The sequence below is a fragment of the Hoplias malabaricus genome, chromosome 1 (genome assembly GCF_029633855.1).
Source record: "Hoplias malabaricus isolate fHopMal1 chromosome 1, fHopMal1.hap1, whole genome shotgun sequence".
NCBI lineage: Eukaryota > Metazoa > Chordata > Actinopteri > Characiformes > Erythrinidae > Hoplias > Hoplias malabaricus.
This window is the reverse complement of record NC_089800.1, coordinates 19,775,281-19,795,124: the sequence shown is the minus strand read 5'-3', so window position 1 is coordinate 19,795,124 and position 19,844 is coordinate 19,775,281. Positions and strand designations below refer to the sequence as shown.

At 38.2% G+C, this 19,844-nt stretch overlaps 2 protein-coding genes across 5 annotated transcripts; both read right to left on the bottom strand.

Annotated features, from left to right (window-relative positions):
* Window positions 1–4,349: 4,349 nt before the first annotated feature.
* lrrc34 (leucine rich repeat containing 34) lies at window positions 4,350–11,663 on the bottom strand. 3 transcript variants are annotated; one of them, XM_066668456.1, is made up of 10 exons: window positions 11,531–11,663; window positions 11,337–11,449; window positions 9,886–9,950; window positions 9,708–9,791; window positions 8,278–8,406; window positions 7,907–8,002; window positions 7,668–7,822; window positions 7,055–7,210; window positions 6,337–6,463; window positions 4,350–5,977 (listed from the first exon to the last, which is right to left on the bottom strand). In XM_066668456.1, the coding sequence occupies exons 1-10, from the start codon at window positions 11,623–11,625 to the stop codon at window positions 5,762–5,764; spliced, it is 1,236 nt and encodes a 411-aa protein (XP_066524553.1). In that variant the 5' UTR covers window positions 11,626–11,663; the 3' UTR covers window positions 4,350–5,761. The 3 variants fall into 3 exon arrangements, with proteins under 3 accessions (XP_066524553.1, XP_066524627.1, XP_066524703.1); XM_066668606.1 differs by having other exon boundaries at window positions 5,856–5,990; XM_066668530.1 differs by lacking the exon at window positions 7,907–8,002.
* A 652-nt stretch (window positions 11,664–12,315) lies between these two features.
* mynn (myoneurin) lies at window positions 12,316–19,549 on the bottom strand. Of its 2 annotated transcripts, XM_066668247.1 has the most exons (8): window positions 19,329–19,547; window positions 17,987–18,275; window positions 16,369–17,744; window positions 15,410–15,569; window positions 14,362–14,540; window positions 14,171–14,254; window positions 13,947–14,033; window positions 12,316–13,227 (listed from the first exon to the last, which is right to left on the bottom strand). In XM_066668247.1, the coding sequence occupies exons 2-8, from the start codon at window positions 18,256–18,258 to the stop codon at window positions 12,317–12,319; spliced, it is 3,069 nt and encodes a 1,022-aa protein (XP_066524344.1). In that variant the 5' UTR covers window positions 18,259–18,275; window positions 19,329–19,547; the 3' UTR covers window position 12,316. The 2 variants fall into 2 exon arrangements, with proteins under 2 accessions (XP_066524344.1, XP_066524426.1); XM_066668329.1 differs by lacking the exon at window positions 13,947–14,033 and having other exon boundaries at window positions 19,329–19,549.
* Window positions 19,550–19,844: the final 295 nt, after the last annotated feature.

Sequence of the window (19,844 nt, the reverse complement as noted above, 5' to 3'; positions counted from 1 at the left end):
GGGCACCCCTAATTAAATCTCTGTATCACACCTCCAGTTTCTCATCAAACTGACCTAAAAAATCTAGTGAATTTTTCAGGGTTTACGGCCGGGCTAATCCCGCCTCAACAGAGGACTTGATCCAAATTGCGGCATCCTTTTAACTCACTATTATCTCTTTTCCTTTTATTCCTTTTTTCCTCTTCTATTACTTCTCTTTTATTACCTAATTTCTCTTCTATTTCCCTTATATTCCTTCACATTTAATCTTATATCAATTTTAACCAAATGCCACTGTGTCCCCAGGGCTTCTCACTATTTCAATATAACTAAGCTATTCTACACTTACACTTCAACTTTTCCTTTCCTTCTCTTTTTTCTTCTGTTACATCTGCTTTTTACGCTTTTACTTCATTGTTAACTTTTATTTCCTTCATTTCTATTTTGTATTAATCTAATTTACCAATTTAGAACAGAGAAAACTTTTTCCAACACCATCAACACAATACTGCATACACTAAGGGGTCTAATACAGTGCAACCCTTCTAGCAACAAACAGCTCAAACAACCAGCCAGTGCTCAAATTTGTGAAAAATCTCACCTTCCATTTGTCGGCTTTAAGTGGGAGTTCGAATGCAGGAGCCTTCTGAAGCTGAAAGACCACAACCATCGCCATCTTTTTGTTGTTTATTTGCTGTATTGTGAAGACAGGTGATGGAAAAGAATCTCAGCAGACACGGTTAAAGGTGTAAATACATCTTTATTTACAGAAACAGTGTCTTACGGGATCCCGTGAGAGAGTTTTCCGATTCAGTGCACGCTCATCTCTGGCCCATTCTCTCTCTCCCAGCTCTTGGCTAGGACCCCGATCTATATGGTCCTTCCTCCTTTCCAAATATGGTGAATGTAAAGGTTGGTCTACATTTGCATGTTCAAGGGACTAAGGGTGGAGTAAAATGTATAGTCTTCTATCTTTACTGACAGCTTATAATAAACATTTCTCTCTTTGGAGCAGAGACACAGAGCATACGTCTAAACATTTAGAACAGTGAACATTTCTTAATACTGCACTTAAGGCCTTATGTTTAAATATATGTCAAAATTAATCTTTGACAAAGACCCCAGTGTTGCCATAGACCAGAAGATATCCCTTCAGAATCCGACAACATTGGATTCATGGGTGTGTATATATGGGAATGGGATGAGGACTGGGATATAATTGGGGCTTTTTTTTTTTTTTTTTTATACACCAGAGGGCATCTGAACTCCAAAACTGGGTTCAGCTGGTTCTACAGGTTGGAATCCATCTTTGAGACAGATCCCAGTGTAGCCATAGACCAGAACATAGCCCTTCAGAATCCAATAACCTTGGATTTGTGTGTGGGAATGTGATCGGGATAGAACTGCACGTTATTTACAACAGAGAAACAGGGTCTCATGGAATGGAATCCAACCGTCTAGAAAGAACCCATTAGCTCCACAGACCTGAACCAAGACTTTAAAAGCAACCATCTAGCTCCTAACCCTGCCCTAAACAAACAGGAGACCTCCATAGACCACGACCATGGCTTTTGAGAGGTGACAAATACACAAGAGCAAAAAAAGATTGACTTACCTCATAGACCTGGCTCAAAAACTCTTCAAAAGGATCACACTGGCCATAGAGACTGGAACCAAGCCCTTTCAGATGTGAGAAAGCATGAAAGCATCTCAGATGTCTCTACAAGGACCCAAAAGTGAGCTAAACTCAGGTTCTTGGTTCAGTATCTTTGTGGTTCACACCGTGGTTGGCTTGTTTCATGCAGTATAAAAACAAAGCCCCTGTCTGTTTGTGTTCTGATTTACAGCCTTAAGGCTTGCTATAAAAAATAATCCAAATAAATAAATAAATGAACTCAGTCTAGAAAAAACAAAACCACAACTTGTGAACGATGGCTGCATGTGGGATCATGTGGTCTCAAAAAAATACAATAGATGTTTTCTGCAGTGCCACATCAAATTTCTTTTTAAAAAATGATACTAATGTTGTTCCACTTTCAGCTGCTTTAGCAAGGGGTTTAAAGAGTGGATTACCTATCAACCCAGCACATAAACTTTACAAAAGACTTGACACAGGTTTTACGCCGAGTACCTTTCCTGAAGCAACCCTCACAAATCACACCTCAGTGGCTTCACTGTTGACTTAAATACGAGGAGTATTCTACAGCTTTTGCATGCAGAAATATCGTAGTTTGTTCATGACTCCACATTGATTTTACATATAGTCACTCACCATGGATGAGAAAACTAGTCCAAAATGTCTGTGAAATGTATATATATTTCATTCAGTCTTAAGCCTAAATATATATTTGGATATTTAATAATTTTAGATTCAACCCTCGAATAAGGAAATTCACTGAAGAAACCACAACAACAGCTTTTGAATAGCTCTTGATTTCAGATACAAACATAACAGATAGTTTCTGTTATGTTTGTTTTTCTGTTATATTTCTGGACACAGCATCCTGATAAAAAATCAAATGAACAAACCAGACTGTGGGTTCAGTTAGCTCGAGCTTAGTTCAGAGCTCTAGTCTCCTCATTCATGGTGACTTAAAAAAGAAAAGAGTTATCACATGACCCATTCAGAACCACCCAAACGTCTCCCCTCATCCTGAGACCAAGTGTTAAAACAGAAGCTCTGTAGCAAGAAACTGCATCTTATTAAATTTGGGTGTGGGCCAACCTACCTCTTTCTCCCAGTGTGGGTGGGGCTGAGGTTACCCGAACCTTCAGTTTGGGTGAGCCTCCTGCCTGCATGCCTTAAGCTCTGCCAGTGTGGGCAGGGCCAGTGGGACTACCCAGTGCTGATATGCTTCACCCACCGTAGCAGGAGATGCTAGTTGGCCAGCCCAAATTTACCTCATTTTCTGCCTGCCAGGCCAGAGAGCATCACGGGTTCTGCATGGACCTGAAGGTGCCTCAGGCCTGAAGGAGAATGAGGTGTTCCTCGGAACAGGGGGACAATATACTGTCCTCCAGGAGGAAGACCTCAAAGAGAATGCATTTCTGTCTGGAGGAACTAGTGATGAGTCGGTCGCGAACGAACCGGTTCAAAGAGCCGGCTCTTGTAAGTGAACGATGAGAGCCGGTTCCCGTCTAAGACCGAGCCGTTTTTTTCTAAGGCTTGTCATTCAACCAATCAGAGAACAACAAGCAAAGCTGAGACACTTGGTTTTCCTGAATGCCAATCTGCCTTCCGAAAAATTGTTGAAGAAAATGTTAAATTAGTTAAATGTTTGTTGACAGTTGTGGTTGTTTTTATCACTACCGTTGAATGGTGCTGTTTTGCACGTTGCATTGTAGTTGTTTATTTTATTACCCAGAAATGGATGATTATTTAATTTAATAAGCTATTTTGTAATACCTACATTTTGGATTCCATTGGCTATATTTCAGAGTTTACAAGTGATTTTTTATTAAGGTGTTTAAATACAAATCCAGTTATTTATACAATTGAATGTGTGAGTGCAATCAGTGAGTTATTACAAGACAGCCATAAAAACAATTGGCCATGTCAAAACTATTATTTTTAATATTGAACAATAATATTTTGTCCATATAAATGTAAAATGTAGGTAATATTGTTCTGTACCAGTGGAAATAAGTGGTAAAACAAAGAGCCATTTAGGAACCAAAAGAGCTGGCTCCCCAAAAAGAGCCGAAATTCCCATCACTAGGAGGAACACCCCATTGAGTCGACTCAGCCTGAGGGGCTCAGTTTTTAAGAAACAGTTTAAAAAATAGGAGTCTGCATTCGCTGCTGATACTTAGTCTGTGGAACTAGTTTTCTCTATCAGGGTAGAAATTTTTTAAATATCAGAATTTTTTCTTTTTTTTCACCATCATTGAGAACACTAGTCATTTCACAAGGCATATAAAGACTCATTTTAATTAGCTTTGCTCTTTGGCTGGTTTGGTAAAATATGCTAATTATTTTCAAAAATATCAGTTGGTTTGAAAACGTTTATGAGATTTAGGGTGCGCTGCATTATGGGTAGACTGTTGCCACCAATAGAGATGCAGCAAAATAACAGAAAACAACAGAGTTCTTCAGTGAAGATCCAGCATTCCTGAAAGGCAAACCAATTAAAAATAAAGGTAATTGAAACCAATACATACTACATGCCATTTGTTAAGTTGCATCATGACCTATTAGAGCTCTTACTAAAGCCGTTTTAACTCCTGAACTACTGAAAACAGACATTAGATTCTCAACAGAAGCATAAAAAAGGCATCTGCGTTTTTATTATTATTATTATTATTATTCATTCATTCATTCATTCATTATCTGTAACCGCTTATCCAGTATTGTTACATAAATTCCTCCACCAGAAATACAAAAATATGTTTCTAGCATACAACACACTGCATTTGTACAATAAGAAAACACAGACGACCAAAGACCAAAGAGTTGAACCAAACAAATATGTATTACAGTCTACACTCTCAGTAAAACTGTCACTGTGGTGATTCCCTCAAGGATACACATTCAGTCCCTTTAGTCATGGAACATAATTGTACCATGTTGTATATTAATGGTAGATTGTAAAGTTGTGTTGATTTCAAACTCCACATTTAATCTTCTGTGGCCGTTTTTTCAAAAGGTATCAGACAAGATTAAAAAAATCTAGCTGGATTAAACTTGAAAAATGGGTTTGAACTCTTTTTAAAATATGTTGGCAAGAGTAAAAAACAATTATGAATGAGGAATGCTGTGTGACACCTTTATTTCTCGAGATTATTGAAATTTTAGTAACTTGTTTCATAAATACGTGTAGCTCAAACTGTTTTTCAGACAATTAAAGTTAAAGTGAAGAGAGCATAAAATGTAAATAAGCAATTAAAACCATAATTAAAGTGTGGAGAATAAAGGGAACAATTTGCTCTATTAAAATGCTTGATTTAATGATTGTATTTTCATTAACAAGAAACTGTAAAATTATTTGTCCAGCAGAGGGCAGTAATGAGGAGTATTAAATCACAGAAAATCGGGATCTAGAAATCCTTATCCTGTGATATCAGGACCAGCTTAATCCAATCTGAAAATGTTTTGAAATCTCTGAGTTTATTTTGATCCTGGATTGGAAAAAAGGTATTTGATTATCCTGACGATTTAGATGAAGATTAAAAGTTTTGGAAAACTGACCCCAGGACTTATTCTTTATTAGTTCATTTTACAAAATTCTATAATAAAAGCTTGCAAATATTCACTTCAATTTCTTTTAATCTGGCCAAACTGGAAAAGAAACTTGGGAACAATGTAGTTTTTTTTCAAGTTAAAATGATTGTACTGAAAATGACACTTTAAGCTTTTTTTTATACCGTCCAAGATGTAAAGCCAGCCAGGATGTACATTTTTTTTTACAAATAAACCAGTGTCAATATGTAACATGAATCAAAAACTTTCTATATCATGTAAATAATTTGCACCTTTTTTCAATAAAGGATTTAACAGGAGGGCACTGAAAACACCTTTCTTTTTAATGCAACAATGAAGCCAGATATATGGTCATCTTTAGATCTGGTAATAATTTAAAAGCTCTGATGTGCATTTATATATAAACCATTAAGTTTTGGTCTCGCTATCTTGAAAATTCCATATCAACATGACAAAATGACATAGAGGTTTTTAGATGTTTGTGTTATCAACAACAATGTGAAACTCCCAAAATTCTACCCCCATGATTTAATCACACCTCTGTACAGATGGACTGACTGTATCTGTAGAAGAGTGCTGAGCTCAGCAGGGTTGTAGATCCAGAGAGTGTGATGGATTCAGCTCCAGTGCTGCATTGCTGGCAGTGTCTCCATCCTCACCAATGCTTGGCGTCCAGTAATAATGCCTTCGTAGGCCATGGAACACCTCGGCCAAGTAAAAATGCCCATCTACTTCATAAGGAAACACATCAGTGTGCTCCTTCAACAGAGTCCCCCTGGCAATGAGCTGGGAAAATGCCTGTTCAAACAAACTGACCATAAATGACCAATATCACCCTTCTTTTAGGGAACACTTTTGCAACAGAATCACAATCAAAATATTTTTCACATTCTCATAGCATTTACCCTTTTAAGTAAATAAACTATCAATGATTTGGAAAAACTAAACAGAAATATCACATTATAACAAAATGGATACATTTACTATCAGTCAAAGTAAAAAATACTGCATCAGTAAATAAAATGTTTGTATTCCTTCCTGTTAAAACCTTTACAGCTGAGTCTATAAATGCCCCCCAATTGCACTGTGAAGCAATGGAACTGTGTGACTTCACAAATTTGATCTATCTAGTTTGTATGTGTATAATATCATCTTACCACACACACTGGCTCCTCAAGTCTGTTCCCCCAAATATAAATGTGCGTCAGATGTGGATTTTTACCCATAGCTTTGGTGAGGGACACCAGTCCTGCTGTGCCAATGTTGTTACTTGGGATGGACAGCCTGTCAGACATGGACAAAACAGAAATAAGGAAATAAAGTGGACATAGCGGTTACAACTCACAACAATTGCTGGACTGCCTGCTGGGCCAGTCTAGAAGAGGCATATGAGCTTACTGACTGACTGATACCTAATGCTGAAACGTGCATGCGTGAGTAGGAACTGTTAATTCAGCCTTATTTCATAGACAGAACTTAAGGTGGCACCACTACACCGTCTATGGTTAGCTCAGTCATATTTCACATTCCAGTTTGTGACCTATATTTGGAACCGTTCGGCGGTGACCAGAGGACCTCTTTTCCCTGCACAAGTACTCTTTTTGGGAAATTTTTTGTGTTAAAGTTATCAAACGGTCAGAGAGTTGAGAGCTGAGTTGGGACATGCTCGTGCCGCTTCAGCACTGTAGCGCCACCATCCAACCTGATGCAGCTCAGTGTTTTACTGGAGCCTCAGAGAGAAATGTGTTGAAAGTTGTTGAGGTAATATTGATCATAATCTCTTCTTTATGTTTGGAGAATGTTTCTGTGACACAGCCTTTTGTTATCTACTATATTTAACAGATTATTCTGTCTGAAAAAGGTAGAAATCCCTACGCTCTTAATCTGCAGTGGGTCAGGGCTATGGCTTCACTCAGACATATTGCACCTTCGTCTTCAATTCGATTGGATGACAGGTCTAAAATCTCCAAGGTATTGTTTTGTTTCAGGACTTCAGCCAAGCTTTTTGCTCCATCTCGTGTAATCCTGTTACTGGAGAAAACAATAAGCAATTGCTTGATTTAATTGTTATTATCTGGAACAGGGCTGTCATTACTGATTACTAATGCATAAATCTGCTGGTTATTTTGTTTACTTAATTGAGCCATCTTAGTTTTAAAAAACAAATAATAAAATTGACTTAACAGATAACATACTAAAGTACATTTGCAATAATATAGATTAAAAAAAAATTAATATAGATTAAAAAAAAGAAGGACATCTTTAGAGAAAATGAAAACATGAGCATAATACATATATAAAGGTGCCAAAAATGGCTGTACAGAGTAATATCAGAAAAGATGCCAAGAAACTAATCTGAAATGTTCTTTACAGAAATCTGGTCCTATTATTGTATTACTCCACAGAAAACCTTTTTTTGCACCAAATATCGGATGTAGTCTCTAGGACCAAGAATAGTTTTGACTGTAATGCATATGTTTGTGATTACCAGCGGAGATCCAGGTACCGCAGGGTATGGTTTGACATCAAGCCTTCACACAGTCTCTCAACACCAGAATCTGTCATGCCTTGCTTCCCCATGTGAAGCTCTTTCAGAGTCTGATTAACTGCCAACATCTGAGCCATATGGACCGTAGTTTCTTCCTGTCAGATCCACCAAATTTGCATTTAGTGTCTTCACACAAATACACAAGTCAGAGGGTATCAGATGAACACTGACACTCAAACCTGCAAACTGAACAGCAGTGGTCGGCTGATGTTGATGGAACGAACGTTTTTGTTAGTGTTCAGGACAATGGCAAAAGCGATCAGACTTTGTGTACCCTGCAGGGTCAAAAAGAATCATTTAAATGACATTCACTGGAAGAACACACTTAATATTCAGAAGTATACTCTGTTCTACTGGTTTATGTTGCATATTGAGTATTACCACTACACTCGATGCAGAAAGGGGGTCAATTTCCCACTAAGGCAAGCACACAACAGTACACCACTGAGTCTTTGGGCAAGACTCCTAACGCTATATTCACCTGCACCATGATTAAAGTCATAAGTCACCATGGATAAGAACATCTGCTGTAAATGTTCTGCCAAGTTACCAGGTCACAGTCAGACATGTCCAGTTCTTCTAATGCAGTGTTGTTTTGCATCATGCTGGCAAAATGCATAGCACCTCTGTTTCCAATCTTATTGCCAGTCATTCTCAGTCTCTTCAAGGTTACATTTTGCTGAAAGACATTGTTTCCATTTTCATCAAACATTTATATTACAAGAACCTATTACTTATAACTTACAATATTACAAGGTAACTATATCATCATCAGTCCAATCAAATACATGTATCTCCATTGTTAATAATTTTTAGTTTACTACATCATTTGAACACAGCAGCTGTCCTTCACATTGTGTAAACTTTTTATGATGAATGGACCAATAGAAATGCCAGCAACAAGTTGCTATTTTGGAGATACATGTTTTCATTGGACAGCAACAATATGCAAAAAGCTATCTTTGCTTATTTATTCAAAATTATAAGAATTCTGTGAACAATAAATGAATGAAATCAAATATAAACCCCATTTCTAGAAAAGTTGCAAAATGTTTAGAGTTTTGTTTAAAGAAGAGGTGATGCAACACAGTTATAAACATGACTCTGACCCAAAATGTTTAAATGTTTGTAATTTGTTGCTGGCATCAAATTAAATATATATATATATATTCTTCAAAAGCAAACAAACATAACAATAAAATGATCAGTTTTGACATGTAAAATGTTGTGTGTATTATTTTAAATTAAATATTGGGTTTAGTTATTTGCACATCACTGCACTGTTTTTGTTTACATTTTGCACAGCATTCCAATTTTTTGGAAATGGGGGTTTAAATACAAAGTTCACAAATGTAAGAATAACGACAACAGGGTGGAATGAGGTTGTCAGTACAGAATGTATAACATTCTCTGTGTCAGTCTCTAGTGACCATGACAGTACCTGGTAAGCCTCTATTGGAACAAATTGTACCTGCATATTATATTTTATTTTTTATGTTGTTTAATATTATACTGGTAAACCAAAATATTTCTAGATTTTCATGCAATTAAACTAGTCTAGCCCAGGTTGCTATGTCAAATAGCTAACCACACTTGTGCATTATGTTAACACAAAGCTGAAATAATTGCAAACTCATTGTGACTCAATATTATTGTGGTTTAAATTGCTACATGCTATGTTGTCAACTGTAAGGCATAATTAGTAATTTTATGAATAATATATTTGCTTTGATAATAATATATGTTATAACACAATACACAATATAATAAAATGCGCTATATATATAGATAGATAGATAGATAGATACCTATAGCATTTAAAATAAATAAATTAAAATTATAGCTTTTTTTCTTTGATGGGTGTGGACGGGTTCTCAATACAAAATACAAAAGATACACAGTAAAATTACACAAGGAAGAGACATAAAAAACTAAGTTACACCTCAGCATTAATAAAGAGAAAATGAGTTCTATGCTCACATGCAAACTTTTTGCAATTCGCTCTGCTCCCTCAACTTCTATATTATTCCCCATAAGATCAAGCGACTGCAGAACCATGTTCTCCTGAGAGTAAACACACGTAAAATTGTTTAGAGCTTTAGAAAAAAATCAGCTGAAATTAAATATAAGGTTTTAGATTAACAGTTATCCAGCATACCTGAATGAGGTCAGCCAGATACCGAGCTCCATCATCTGAGATGCAGTTGTAACGCAAATCTAAAGCTGAAAGGGTTTTTTTTTTTATTAAAATTATGGAGAATCTCAAAATACTTGACAAATGCGTAAATTTTAATCCACAAATTAATTCATAAATGTTTCTCTGTCTCACAGTCTGCAATTTGTACAAATAGTTAAATTCATAAATGTATCATCATTTCATGTGAACATAAATACATTTGTTCAAATTTACATTGCAAATATGTGTAAACTCAGTCTCGAATTTAAATTGTATTTATGAAGTGTTGAATCTGCAAATGTGGCCAGGCGAACAAGTCACTGGTAGGTGGCACAGTTGTTTTAAAGACGTGTGGTGCCAACTTAAAGGGAGAAGGAACATTTAATGTGGACGTTTCGAACAAAATGCCAACGAATAAGGCCCTGAATTCAGCTTCATATCAGTTAGGAGCAGGTAATCACGGCCCAACGCTTTTAAGGACGTTTACTTCCCAATTTCGCTGCAGATTAGGTTTGTCAGATAAATGGACCGATAACGAGACGCGTTGTGTTCCGTATTTTTGAAGTTGGAGTGTTTTGTTTCAGACAGACCGACAGACGCTGCTCTCAGATACCCCACGTAAACAGAAAATGCGCTACTTTATTGGTCATCACTTTTATTTAGCCAATGAGCAGCAGAGTTAGATGTCCATCATTTGCTGCGGCATCCAATGAAGTCACAAGTCCCGCCCACAGGAGGTTGCTTTGCGGCGGCTCTGAGAGCAACAGGTTAGTTAAGAAAACAACAGTGCCACCTAGCGGTAACTTGTTCGCCTAGCCACATTTGTGGATGAGGCTGCGTGTGTGTGTGGATCGAGTAAAATACGAAAGGAAAGTCTCAAAATTCAAAAAATAAGAGGGGAAATGAACAAAAAATACGTCAAGGAAAACTTAGTCGAGTGACTTGATCAACAAATGCAGATTCAACACTTTATAAATACTTTTTAAATTCAAGACCGTGACTTTACAAATATCTGCAGCGAAATTTAAACAAATGTATGCATTTTCGCATAATATATATATGAAAAAACAAATACATGTATTCATTAATTTCACTAAATATACAAATTGCAGACCGGAATATATTTATTTGTGAATAATGAACCATATTTGTGACTTGAGTATTTTGATACTCTCCATAGAATAATGGCCTGGTGCAACATTCATAAATATACCACATATATGGAACAAACTCAATATGCAATGCTATGTACTGGAGATGTTGAAATTATTCTTCTGAATTTAATTAGTCTCTTTCGGGTTTTAATTGAAACACATCAGCGCTACTATGCTTTCCGCTACAAACAGAAACACGGTGGGAGAAGGTCTAATTTAAGGTAGTCAGCTTCAGTGCTGTTTGTAGTGTGAAGATAATCCCAGCAACTCGTACTTTACCTGAAACAGTCAAATCATTACGAAGAGTTTTGGACAAGACAAGGAGGTCACTGTCGGTCAGTCGTGCTACTTCCTTTAGTCGCTCGTTGCCGGTCAATTTGAGTGAAATACCCCTAAATGAACGAAATACAAACGAAATTTCACATTAAAACTTCAAAAGCTCTCGTTTACAAAAAAAACGGGGGTGAACCCACCTGCCGCAGTTCTGAGTCTCTCTCAGCACTTGGGAAATATAAGCATTTACAGAAACCCGGAGCTCATTACACAGTGATAAATACACCCCCTCCATACTCTCCGAAGACCGGTACCACGAACTCAGAGAATACAACTCCAACAAAAATGGTCTTTATTTTCGTATTGCTATAGCAACAGCACTACAGCGGCCTCTTCTGGCAACAATCAAAACAACGACCTTTGATGGATGGTTCCCACTGAGTATCAAATTATATTTGATCTGTATAAATTGTGCATGTTTTTCACATGTAGTAGGTTATGGATACCTATGATCTACATTTCAGAGCGCTAAAACACAACTGCACTGATTATTTCTAAGGATAAAAAAATAACACAAGAAAATCACACAGTAAATGATAATTCATCTTGTTTTCCTTTCTCAGAACAAAGAACAAAATTCTGTAATATACTAAGCAGTAATGGAACAATAGCAGGTTGCAGCATATTCAACAGCATTATATTAACTTAAGCATCCCTTCTTTTTTGCAGTTAACAGATGCCTTTACATTTTAGAAGCAACTTTATAATCATACAAATATAAAACCACACTCAGTATGACACTGTATGACAGGGATATTTTCAGAATTGGTATTGAAAAGCTTCAATAAAAAAATACATAAAAATGACTTCCTCACATTGTACACAGTGAAATGTGCTAAATATTATGGAGTGGACACGTGTCCTGGTTGCTGCCCAAAATCTACTGTACATATGCCATAAAGACCAGATACTGTATTTTTGCCACTTTAATCAATAGTCTGCACAATGACAATTTGAGCATGCTCCATCTCTGAAGATCCTGGTATTTCATACTGCTCTACCACATATCTCACTTGCTCTGAGCCTTCTCCATGTTGGATAAGCATTGGGGTCTCTGAGGATTCATCATGTTGGATGTACATTGGTGATCCAGTAGCATCTGAATGCTGGATGATCATTGGCTGTCCTGAACCCTCTGAATGTTGGATGATCATTGGCTGTCCTGAGCCCTCTGAATGCTGAATGAACATTGGCTGTCCTGAGCCCTCTGAATGCTGAATGATCATTGGCTGTCCTGAGGCATCTGTTTGCTGGATGATCATTGGCTGTCCTGAGCCTTCTGAATGCAGTATGTACTCTTGCTGTCCTGAGGCTTCTGAATGCTGAATGAACATAGGCTGGTCTGAGCCCTCTGAATGCTGGATAAACACTGGTGTCTCAGATGTATCAGCATGTTGAATTATCATTGGTGTCTCTGCTGATTCTGCATGCTGAATAATCACAGAGGCCTCTGAGGAGTCTCCGTGTTGAATGAACATTGGTGAACCTGAGATCATTTGCGCTCCTGCAGCTTCTGCGTGCTGGAAAATTACTGGAGTGTCTGTACCATCTGCATGTTGAATGATCATTGGTGATCCTGTACCATCTGCATGCTGGATGATCATTTGTGATTCTGTACCATCGGCATGCTGGAAGATCATTGGTGTATCTGGCTGATGGATGATCATTGAGGTCTCTGAGGGCATTGTGGCCAGTGCTGCATCTGTTGGAAAACTTGGTTCTGGGGATTCCGCTAGAACAGACCGCACTCTGGCTATTAAGCCTTGGTGGTCAATTGGGATGTTGATTGGATGTGATGGTTCGCTTTTTGGTTGCTCAACATCTTGTTCTGGTGGAGCTGAAAATTTAAACAGGTTGAACAACCATTAAAAAGAAAGTATTAATTGACAGGTACTAGTCCATCTGTTGCTCTGAATAGTTTGTTACCCATCATTCACCTTTTTACATAGTCAGGACACCCACAGACAGGACCACTAAAGAGCAGGTGTTATTTAGGTGATGGATCATTCATCATCACTTTACATGATGGTAATATTAGGGTGTTGTAGTGGTATGAGAGGATGAGACACAGAGTTACTAAACACCTCAACTGAGAACAGTCCACCAACCAATCAATTCTAGCCAACAGTGTCCTGTGGCATCATCCGGTGTCCACTGATGAAAGACTAAAAGATGACCACCACAACTGGTCAGCAACAGATTAGTTACTATCCCGACTATATCTACTAGGCAGATGGGTATAATGAAATGGACACATTGTTTAACCCTGCTTTCACCAGCACAACTAGTACACTGCCACCACGTCAGTGTCACTGCTGGAAGCCGCTCTGAGGTGATCCTGTGGGTGTCCTGACAATTGAAGAGCAGGGTGAAAGGGAGTTAAAGTATGCAAAAAGTAGAGCAACAGGTGGACAACTCTTTGTAACTGTAGAACTAAGTGCTCCTGTATGGTCAATGGAGCTGAGAGAATGGTCAGTGAATTTGTAGAAACACAAGGATGTAATGGTTGATCAGGGTGTACACACACACATCACACACATACACCAGTATACATACCATTGTGTTTTAAAGCTCTATGTTTCTTCAGACTATAAATATCTGAGAGGGTATTTCCACATATATTGCAGGTGACTCTCCTAGAGCCTAAATTGAGAAATATACTGATTATTACAGCTTATGCTATAAGTTAAACCAACCAAACATCTTCAATAGTCTAAAGTCTTTGTTTTTTATGATATGGTCATTGGCATATGTGCCTAATTTTATATTATAAAACATACCATTGTGGATGTCCATATGCTTTCTGAGCTCTCCAGATGTTAAGCAGGGTTTCCCACAATCCAAGCAGATATATGGAGTCACCCCTACAAATCCAGAAATAGACAATGTTTGCAAAGTCCACATGAAACAAAGTGATATATAAAACTGCTTATATCAAATGTCTGCTTCATAGCTTTGTCCCTCTCCTCACCTGTGTGTTTCCTGGAATGTGAGATCAGGGAGCTGGAAACAGCAAAGGACATGCCACATGTGTCGCAGATATATGGCTTCTCCCCTGTATGTCGGCGTTTATGATACATCAAGGTGCTGGCCTGGGTGAAACGCTTACCACACTCGCCACATTCATAAGGCTTTTCTCCACTGTGTGTTCTATGGTTAGGATAAACATTTATATGTTATAGCTACAAGTATTAGATTAATTGATTAATCAAGAAAACTTTAAAAATGGTTTACTAAGCTAGAAAAATATGCAAACTTGTTCTTCTACTGTTAATACTACTCATAATTAAGTCTCATGACTGACCTAAAACAAGACATTCTTGTTATCACTGGATTATTATCTGAATAATGTTATAAAAAAGTTGACTGAAATACCCATCCCTAATTCATACATTAAAAGCATAACTGATCGTGCTATTAATGCCATTAAAGTTCTAGGGGTGACTGTGTCAAATTTTTAAAAATAACTGTGACACTAAAATTAAACACTATATTAAACATCTAACAAAGTTATGAAAAAACACAGCCTAAAAATTACACCTAAATACATATGTGGGAAGAAATTATTTAAAGACCACTAAGTTATGTTATTGTAACTAGAGTCCCCAGATCCATCAACTGCTGGATGCTGGTGGAGGTGGATGAATTTACAATAGGATGACTAAACACACAGACGAGCCAATGTCATGCTTGTTAGATTATGTTTTGCTCAATAGTTTTCTCTCCTTTTTTCACAGTCAGACAGGCAGGCAGAGACCATATGGGAACTGTTCTATCAAAGCTGTGTGAGTGGGCACATCAGCTTTATTATCAGTGGGGAACATCTTGCAGACTTCCCAGTTTAAATTTTAGGAAGAAAAAAAAAAAAAAACCCATCAGGCATTTATTAGACACTGGAAAGTTATTTACAGAACATACCTTGCATGTATTCATGTATTTTATGTCCTTATAAACACAATTAATTTACCTAAAAAGAGAGGTAACTTGGTGCTTAACCCATATGCAAGAACCAAACACACCTCATATGTATTTTAAGGTTACTGGATGTCGCAAAAGCTGCAGGGCAGACATCACACTTGTGTGGCTTCTCTTCACCATGATGCATTCGGCAATGATAGACTAATTGGCATTTCTGGGCAAAGCGTGCATCACAGTTGGTGCAGCTGAATGGCTTCTCTCCTACATGCATACGAAAATAAATGAAAGTTGAAAAAAATTAACACATTTAAGCAATAAATAATATGAAAGAAAAAAATTCTAATGTTTCTTTAAGCACTCACAGGACTGCATAATATGAGTTTGTAATTTATTATGCATAATAACTTGTCAATACCTTTATATTTGCTTCTTTTACTTGCATATTTTAGAAGCTGGAAAATTATATAGGACTCTAGTTTGTATTTCTTTAGCACTGCAATGCACCTTATGAAAAATGCTGAATTACCAATAAAACAAATAAACAAAAAACCCTAAGGAAATAAATACTCCTTACATCCTTAAAGCCTAGGACCTATGTACAAATGTGACTGCTTAGTTATAGCACAGAAAATTAAGGTATTAACTACGTTAACATGTCCATGTGGTGTTGTCTAAAGGCTAAAAGTAGTATCATTCACAAAATGAGCAGTCAACCCCATGTCTGACCAAGTGTCCAAAGACAGCCTCAAATGCACAAATGCAGACAGCCAAGGTTTCTTATGTAATAAAGCCAAATCACAGCTGCCAATTTGAGGGTTGTGGCTTTCAAGCTGCCGGTGATGGTGAAGGGTTAATTGGATATAGAGGCAGAACTAACTGCATGTTCATAGATTGGTGTTTACTGAATGGTGCAAAAAAGTGATGAGTGTGTGAGTGAAGGTGTGGAGCTTCCTGTGATATTTTTTTCCTCTATGGAAAGAACTCCTAGGTGTGTAATTTTAAGGAACAGGATGGAGTTATAAAGCGTTTAAACAATGATTTGAGGGGGGCTCTGACTTACCTGTGTGAATTCGCATATGTGTCTTGAGTTGGTTTCCCTGCCTGAAGCAGCGTTCACAAAGCTGGCACTGATAGGGTTTGATGCCCTTGTGTATGCGCATATGTCTGCGCAGGCTGCTCATCTCAGAGAACAGGTTCCCACAGATGTTACAGATAGGCCGGAGTTTATTTTGTTCAAGCTTTACTTCCTCTTCCTCAGCCCATTCCTCAACAACATCTTCCTCATCATTTTCATCATTGCTGGCTTGACTCTCCCTCATCTTTCTGCTCAGGCTCCTCTTCCTACTGCTAGTCCGTACCTTCTTGTAGGGGCTGACGTCAGAAGAAGTCTCACTAGGGCCCTCATCATCTACATTATTTCCACCATCTGGAGTATCAGAGTATGATGACACTACCTTGACTTTCTCTTCATCACCCATTTCCTCTGGAGAATTGTCTTGCTCTTCACCTTCTTCTGGATTTTCAGACATTTCTGATGGTAGCGGCCTAACTCGCGGCCTGCCTCTTTTACGCAAGGGCCCGTCTTTATCTTTAACTGGTGAAGAAACCTCCTTGGGGCTGGCTGTATCTGGTGTCTCAGACGGCAGCGGCTTTGTTCTTGGTCGACCTCTCCCTCGTTTAACAACCACAACGTCCTCCGTATTCTCCACTTCTGACTTTGTCTTGACTTCATCTTTTTCAGTAGTTTCTCCTACTTTTGTATCCACTTCCTCTGTGTCTTCATCTGGGTTGGCAGTTTCAGGTGGCTCGGGCGTGGTTTGTGGTTGCTTGATTTCAGTGCATTCTGTCTCAATATCGTTTATTACTGTAGTGCTTTCCTCAGTGCTAGTAGAATCTGCGGTTTCAGATGGTAGCGGCCTTTTCCGTGGACGACCTCTAGGCCTTCCAGTACCTCTACTTACTACTGCACTTTGTGTAGTTGAACTTTTTTCTGTTGCTGCAAAATCCAACCTACCACAAGAGAAGGGCCGCAGTCGAGGTCGACCTCTTGGCCTGCCTCTTCCTCGTCCTCTTCCTCTTGGGGAAACTGGGCTTTCTCTCTCATCAAAATGAGTCTTTTGCTTCCTGGTCCGCTTCTCTGGACTCTGTCCGGATTGTTCACCAGACAACTGTGACTCATCACCTGAAGTTGCTGCGTCCTGCACCTCACAGTTTTCTTCTCCTTCTGCTCTTAACCTTTCTCTTTCCTCTACCTCTTCAATTGGTTCCAGCGGCTCATAGTCATCTGGGCTCAGTGGAGATCGTGGAATCATGGGGTCTGCACCCCTTGTGGCTGTAGGGCTATCTTTGACATCATTCTGGGATTGAGTACAGAGATCCACCACCTCTTGAATGCCAAGGTAAGATGCTGCTTTATGAATGTTTGGAATCTCATCCCTGGGATGAAGAAAGAATATTTTCACAAAGGGCATTAAAATGTTTCTAAAGTTTAGCTCTAAAATCACTGGGTTAGGAAGGGGTCACTTGCTGGGCCAATTCACCTATAGTTTTTTCCAATTAGCATAGCAGATAAACTTAGATATTTCATATGCTAGAGTAAATTAAACAAAAGTATGACAATCTGATTCCCAGGTCTGCTTTGGGGAACCTCTGGTAAAATATAAGAATCAAATACTCACCCATCCATTGTCAGTTTCCCTGTATACATATAATCCAGCAATTTCTCAAACACTTTGCCATCCACCATGTCTGGGTCCAGTGTTAAAGTGGGATCTTCACTTCCAGCATCCAAATTCTGAGTGGAGAAATATTCACTGAAGACAGCTAGTACATTATGGTGAGCTTTATATCGAGCTTCTCCTATTACCACTGTACAGTCGCAGAGGAAGCCTCTTTCCCGCTGCTTTCGCAGCCTTTCCAGAAGGGAGTCACTGTGAGAGAAAAGACTCATTGTGGGGCACTCCAAATCTGCAAGTAATAATAAAAATAATGATAAATATTTTATTTTTTTTAAATAATGAACTTCTATAGAACTATGGATCACTGGCATTTCAATAATAAACGATTGTGTTGCTGGTATGTTATGAAATTATATTTAATTTATATTTTAATCAAAGCCCACTTGAGTTTTTTTTACTAAGTAAAAAAATAAAAGTGCAGAAAAAGAACTAAAGTTTAAAACTTTAGTTTTGATAAATGCTAGAGGGTCTTAAAGTTTAAAGTTCAATTCTGCAAGTTAGTCATGACTTGTATACTTTCTTTAGAATTCTTCTCAAGCTAGTTATTATATAATTTTATTTCTGCTTGTGTTATTTTAACACTGCAGTTATAAAACCTTCCCTGGTGTTTGGGTTTAGGTGTCTATAAGAGCAGATGCAGACTGGGGTATTTGTGTCATGCGCAGTTTGTCATCTACGCTTTTCTGACACCAACCAAAAGCCAGAAACCTTAAAAAGAAGTCATTCATTCTGGAAATTCACTAACCGAAACAGTTCCCACTTATCCGCCGAACAAAATTAACGCTAAAACCACATTTTAAAATATACATTTTAGCGACTCTGATGTTAAATGTAATAAATAAATGTAATGACAGCTCTGATAATATCAGTAGCTGAAATTAGGTCTCGGATGAGTACAGCGCTGATTAAAAATAAAAGTTCCCGCCTGATAAAAGTTGGCTAGCTAACGTTAACCTTAACGCAAAGCTAGCGCGCGCCAACGTATGGCGACACTATTTCGTTGAAAATTAAATAAATATAAATATTAATATTTTTTTTAATACGCTTTAAATAACAACAGCGATGTACTTGTACTCTCTCGCTCATTAATTTAGCAAGTTTTTGACATTCAAAACAAAGGGCTCTTATTTCGAAAACGGCTCGATCCGGTCGGGGCGCGAGAGACGACTGGAGGCTTTATGGGCGCCGCCGCGCGCCACAGAGCGCTCTGTTACGGTTCTAAAACCCACAAACAAGGCGAGCGGAATTAACAATAAAATATGTTAGAAAAAATAAATCTTACTTAAATGAAACAGTGGATTAAAGTCCTTCGGTGTGGTCGGCCATTTCCAGGCTCTTCTGCGGGGAAGCTGACGCAATTTCCGCTTGGACTTGATCTTTTCTGATGAGTTTCCAGCGGGAGCCTCACGATGGCGCCGTAACTCTACCCTTCACACCACACACCCAGACTGCACCCACGGGTGTGCTTTATACCAGACGAATTACTCGCACTCGCATCCTTGTAGCTTGTTTGCATGTGTACGTAGGTGTGCGGTGCAACAGGCTTCCCCATTATTTACCTGTCTCCCGCCGAGTTGCTCATTTGTGCCCCTCAGCATTTTAAATCCCCTTTTCACAAGTGTATCAGGCTTGGTTGTGCATAGATTTATGCATCAAATATTGAGTACAGCTACATGCGTGTTTTTCTTCTTTGGGAGCACTGAAGTCCACAACTGTGCATTGAGAGAACATGACGTTCCATTTCATTTGGAGAATAAAATCTCACCATATGTGAGTAAGAATGTGTTAAATAATACAA

What these genes read in the sequence shown, in the direction of transcription:
- lrrc34 (XM_066668456.1), bottom strand. Translation starts at nt 11,625, where the DNA reads ATGGAGGGGGTGTATTTATCACTGTGTAATGAGCTCCGGGTTTCTGTA. An exon ending in ACATGTCTGACTGTGACCTG is followed by an intron (nt 8,003 to 8,277) that starts GTAACTTGGCAG and finishes TTGACCCTGCAG; the next exon opens with GGTACACAAAGTCTGATCGC. An exon ending in CACTGCTGTTCAGTTTGCAG is followed by an intron (nt 7,823 to 7,906) that starts GTTTGAGTGTCA and finishes TGGATCTGACAG; the next exon opens with GAAGAAACTACGGTCCATAT.
- mynn (XM_066668247.1), bottom strand. Translation starts at nt 18,258, where the DNA reads ATGAGTCTTTTCTCTCACAGTGACTCCCTTCTGGAAAGGCTGCGAAAG. An exon ending in ACATTCCAGGAAACACACAG is followed by an intron (nt 14,255 to 14,361) that starts GTGAGGAGAGGG and finishes CTGGATTTGTAG; the next exon opens with GGGTGACTCCATATATCTGC. An exon ending in GCATATGGACATCCACAATG is followed by an intron (nt 14,034 to 14,170) that starts GTATGTTTTATA and finishes TTCTCAATTTAG; the next exon opens with GCTCTAGGAGAGTCACCTGC.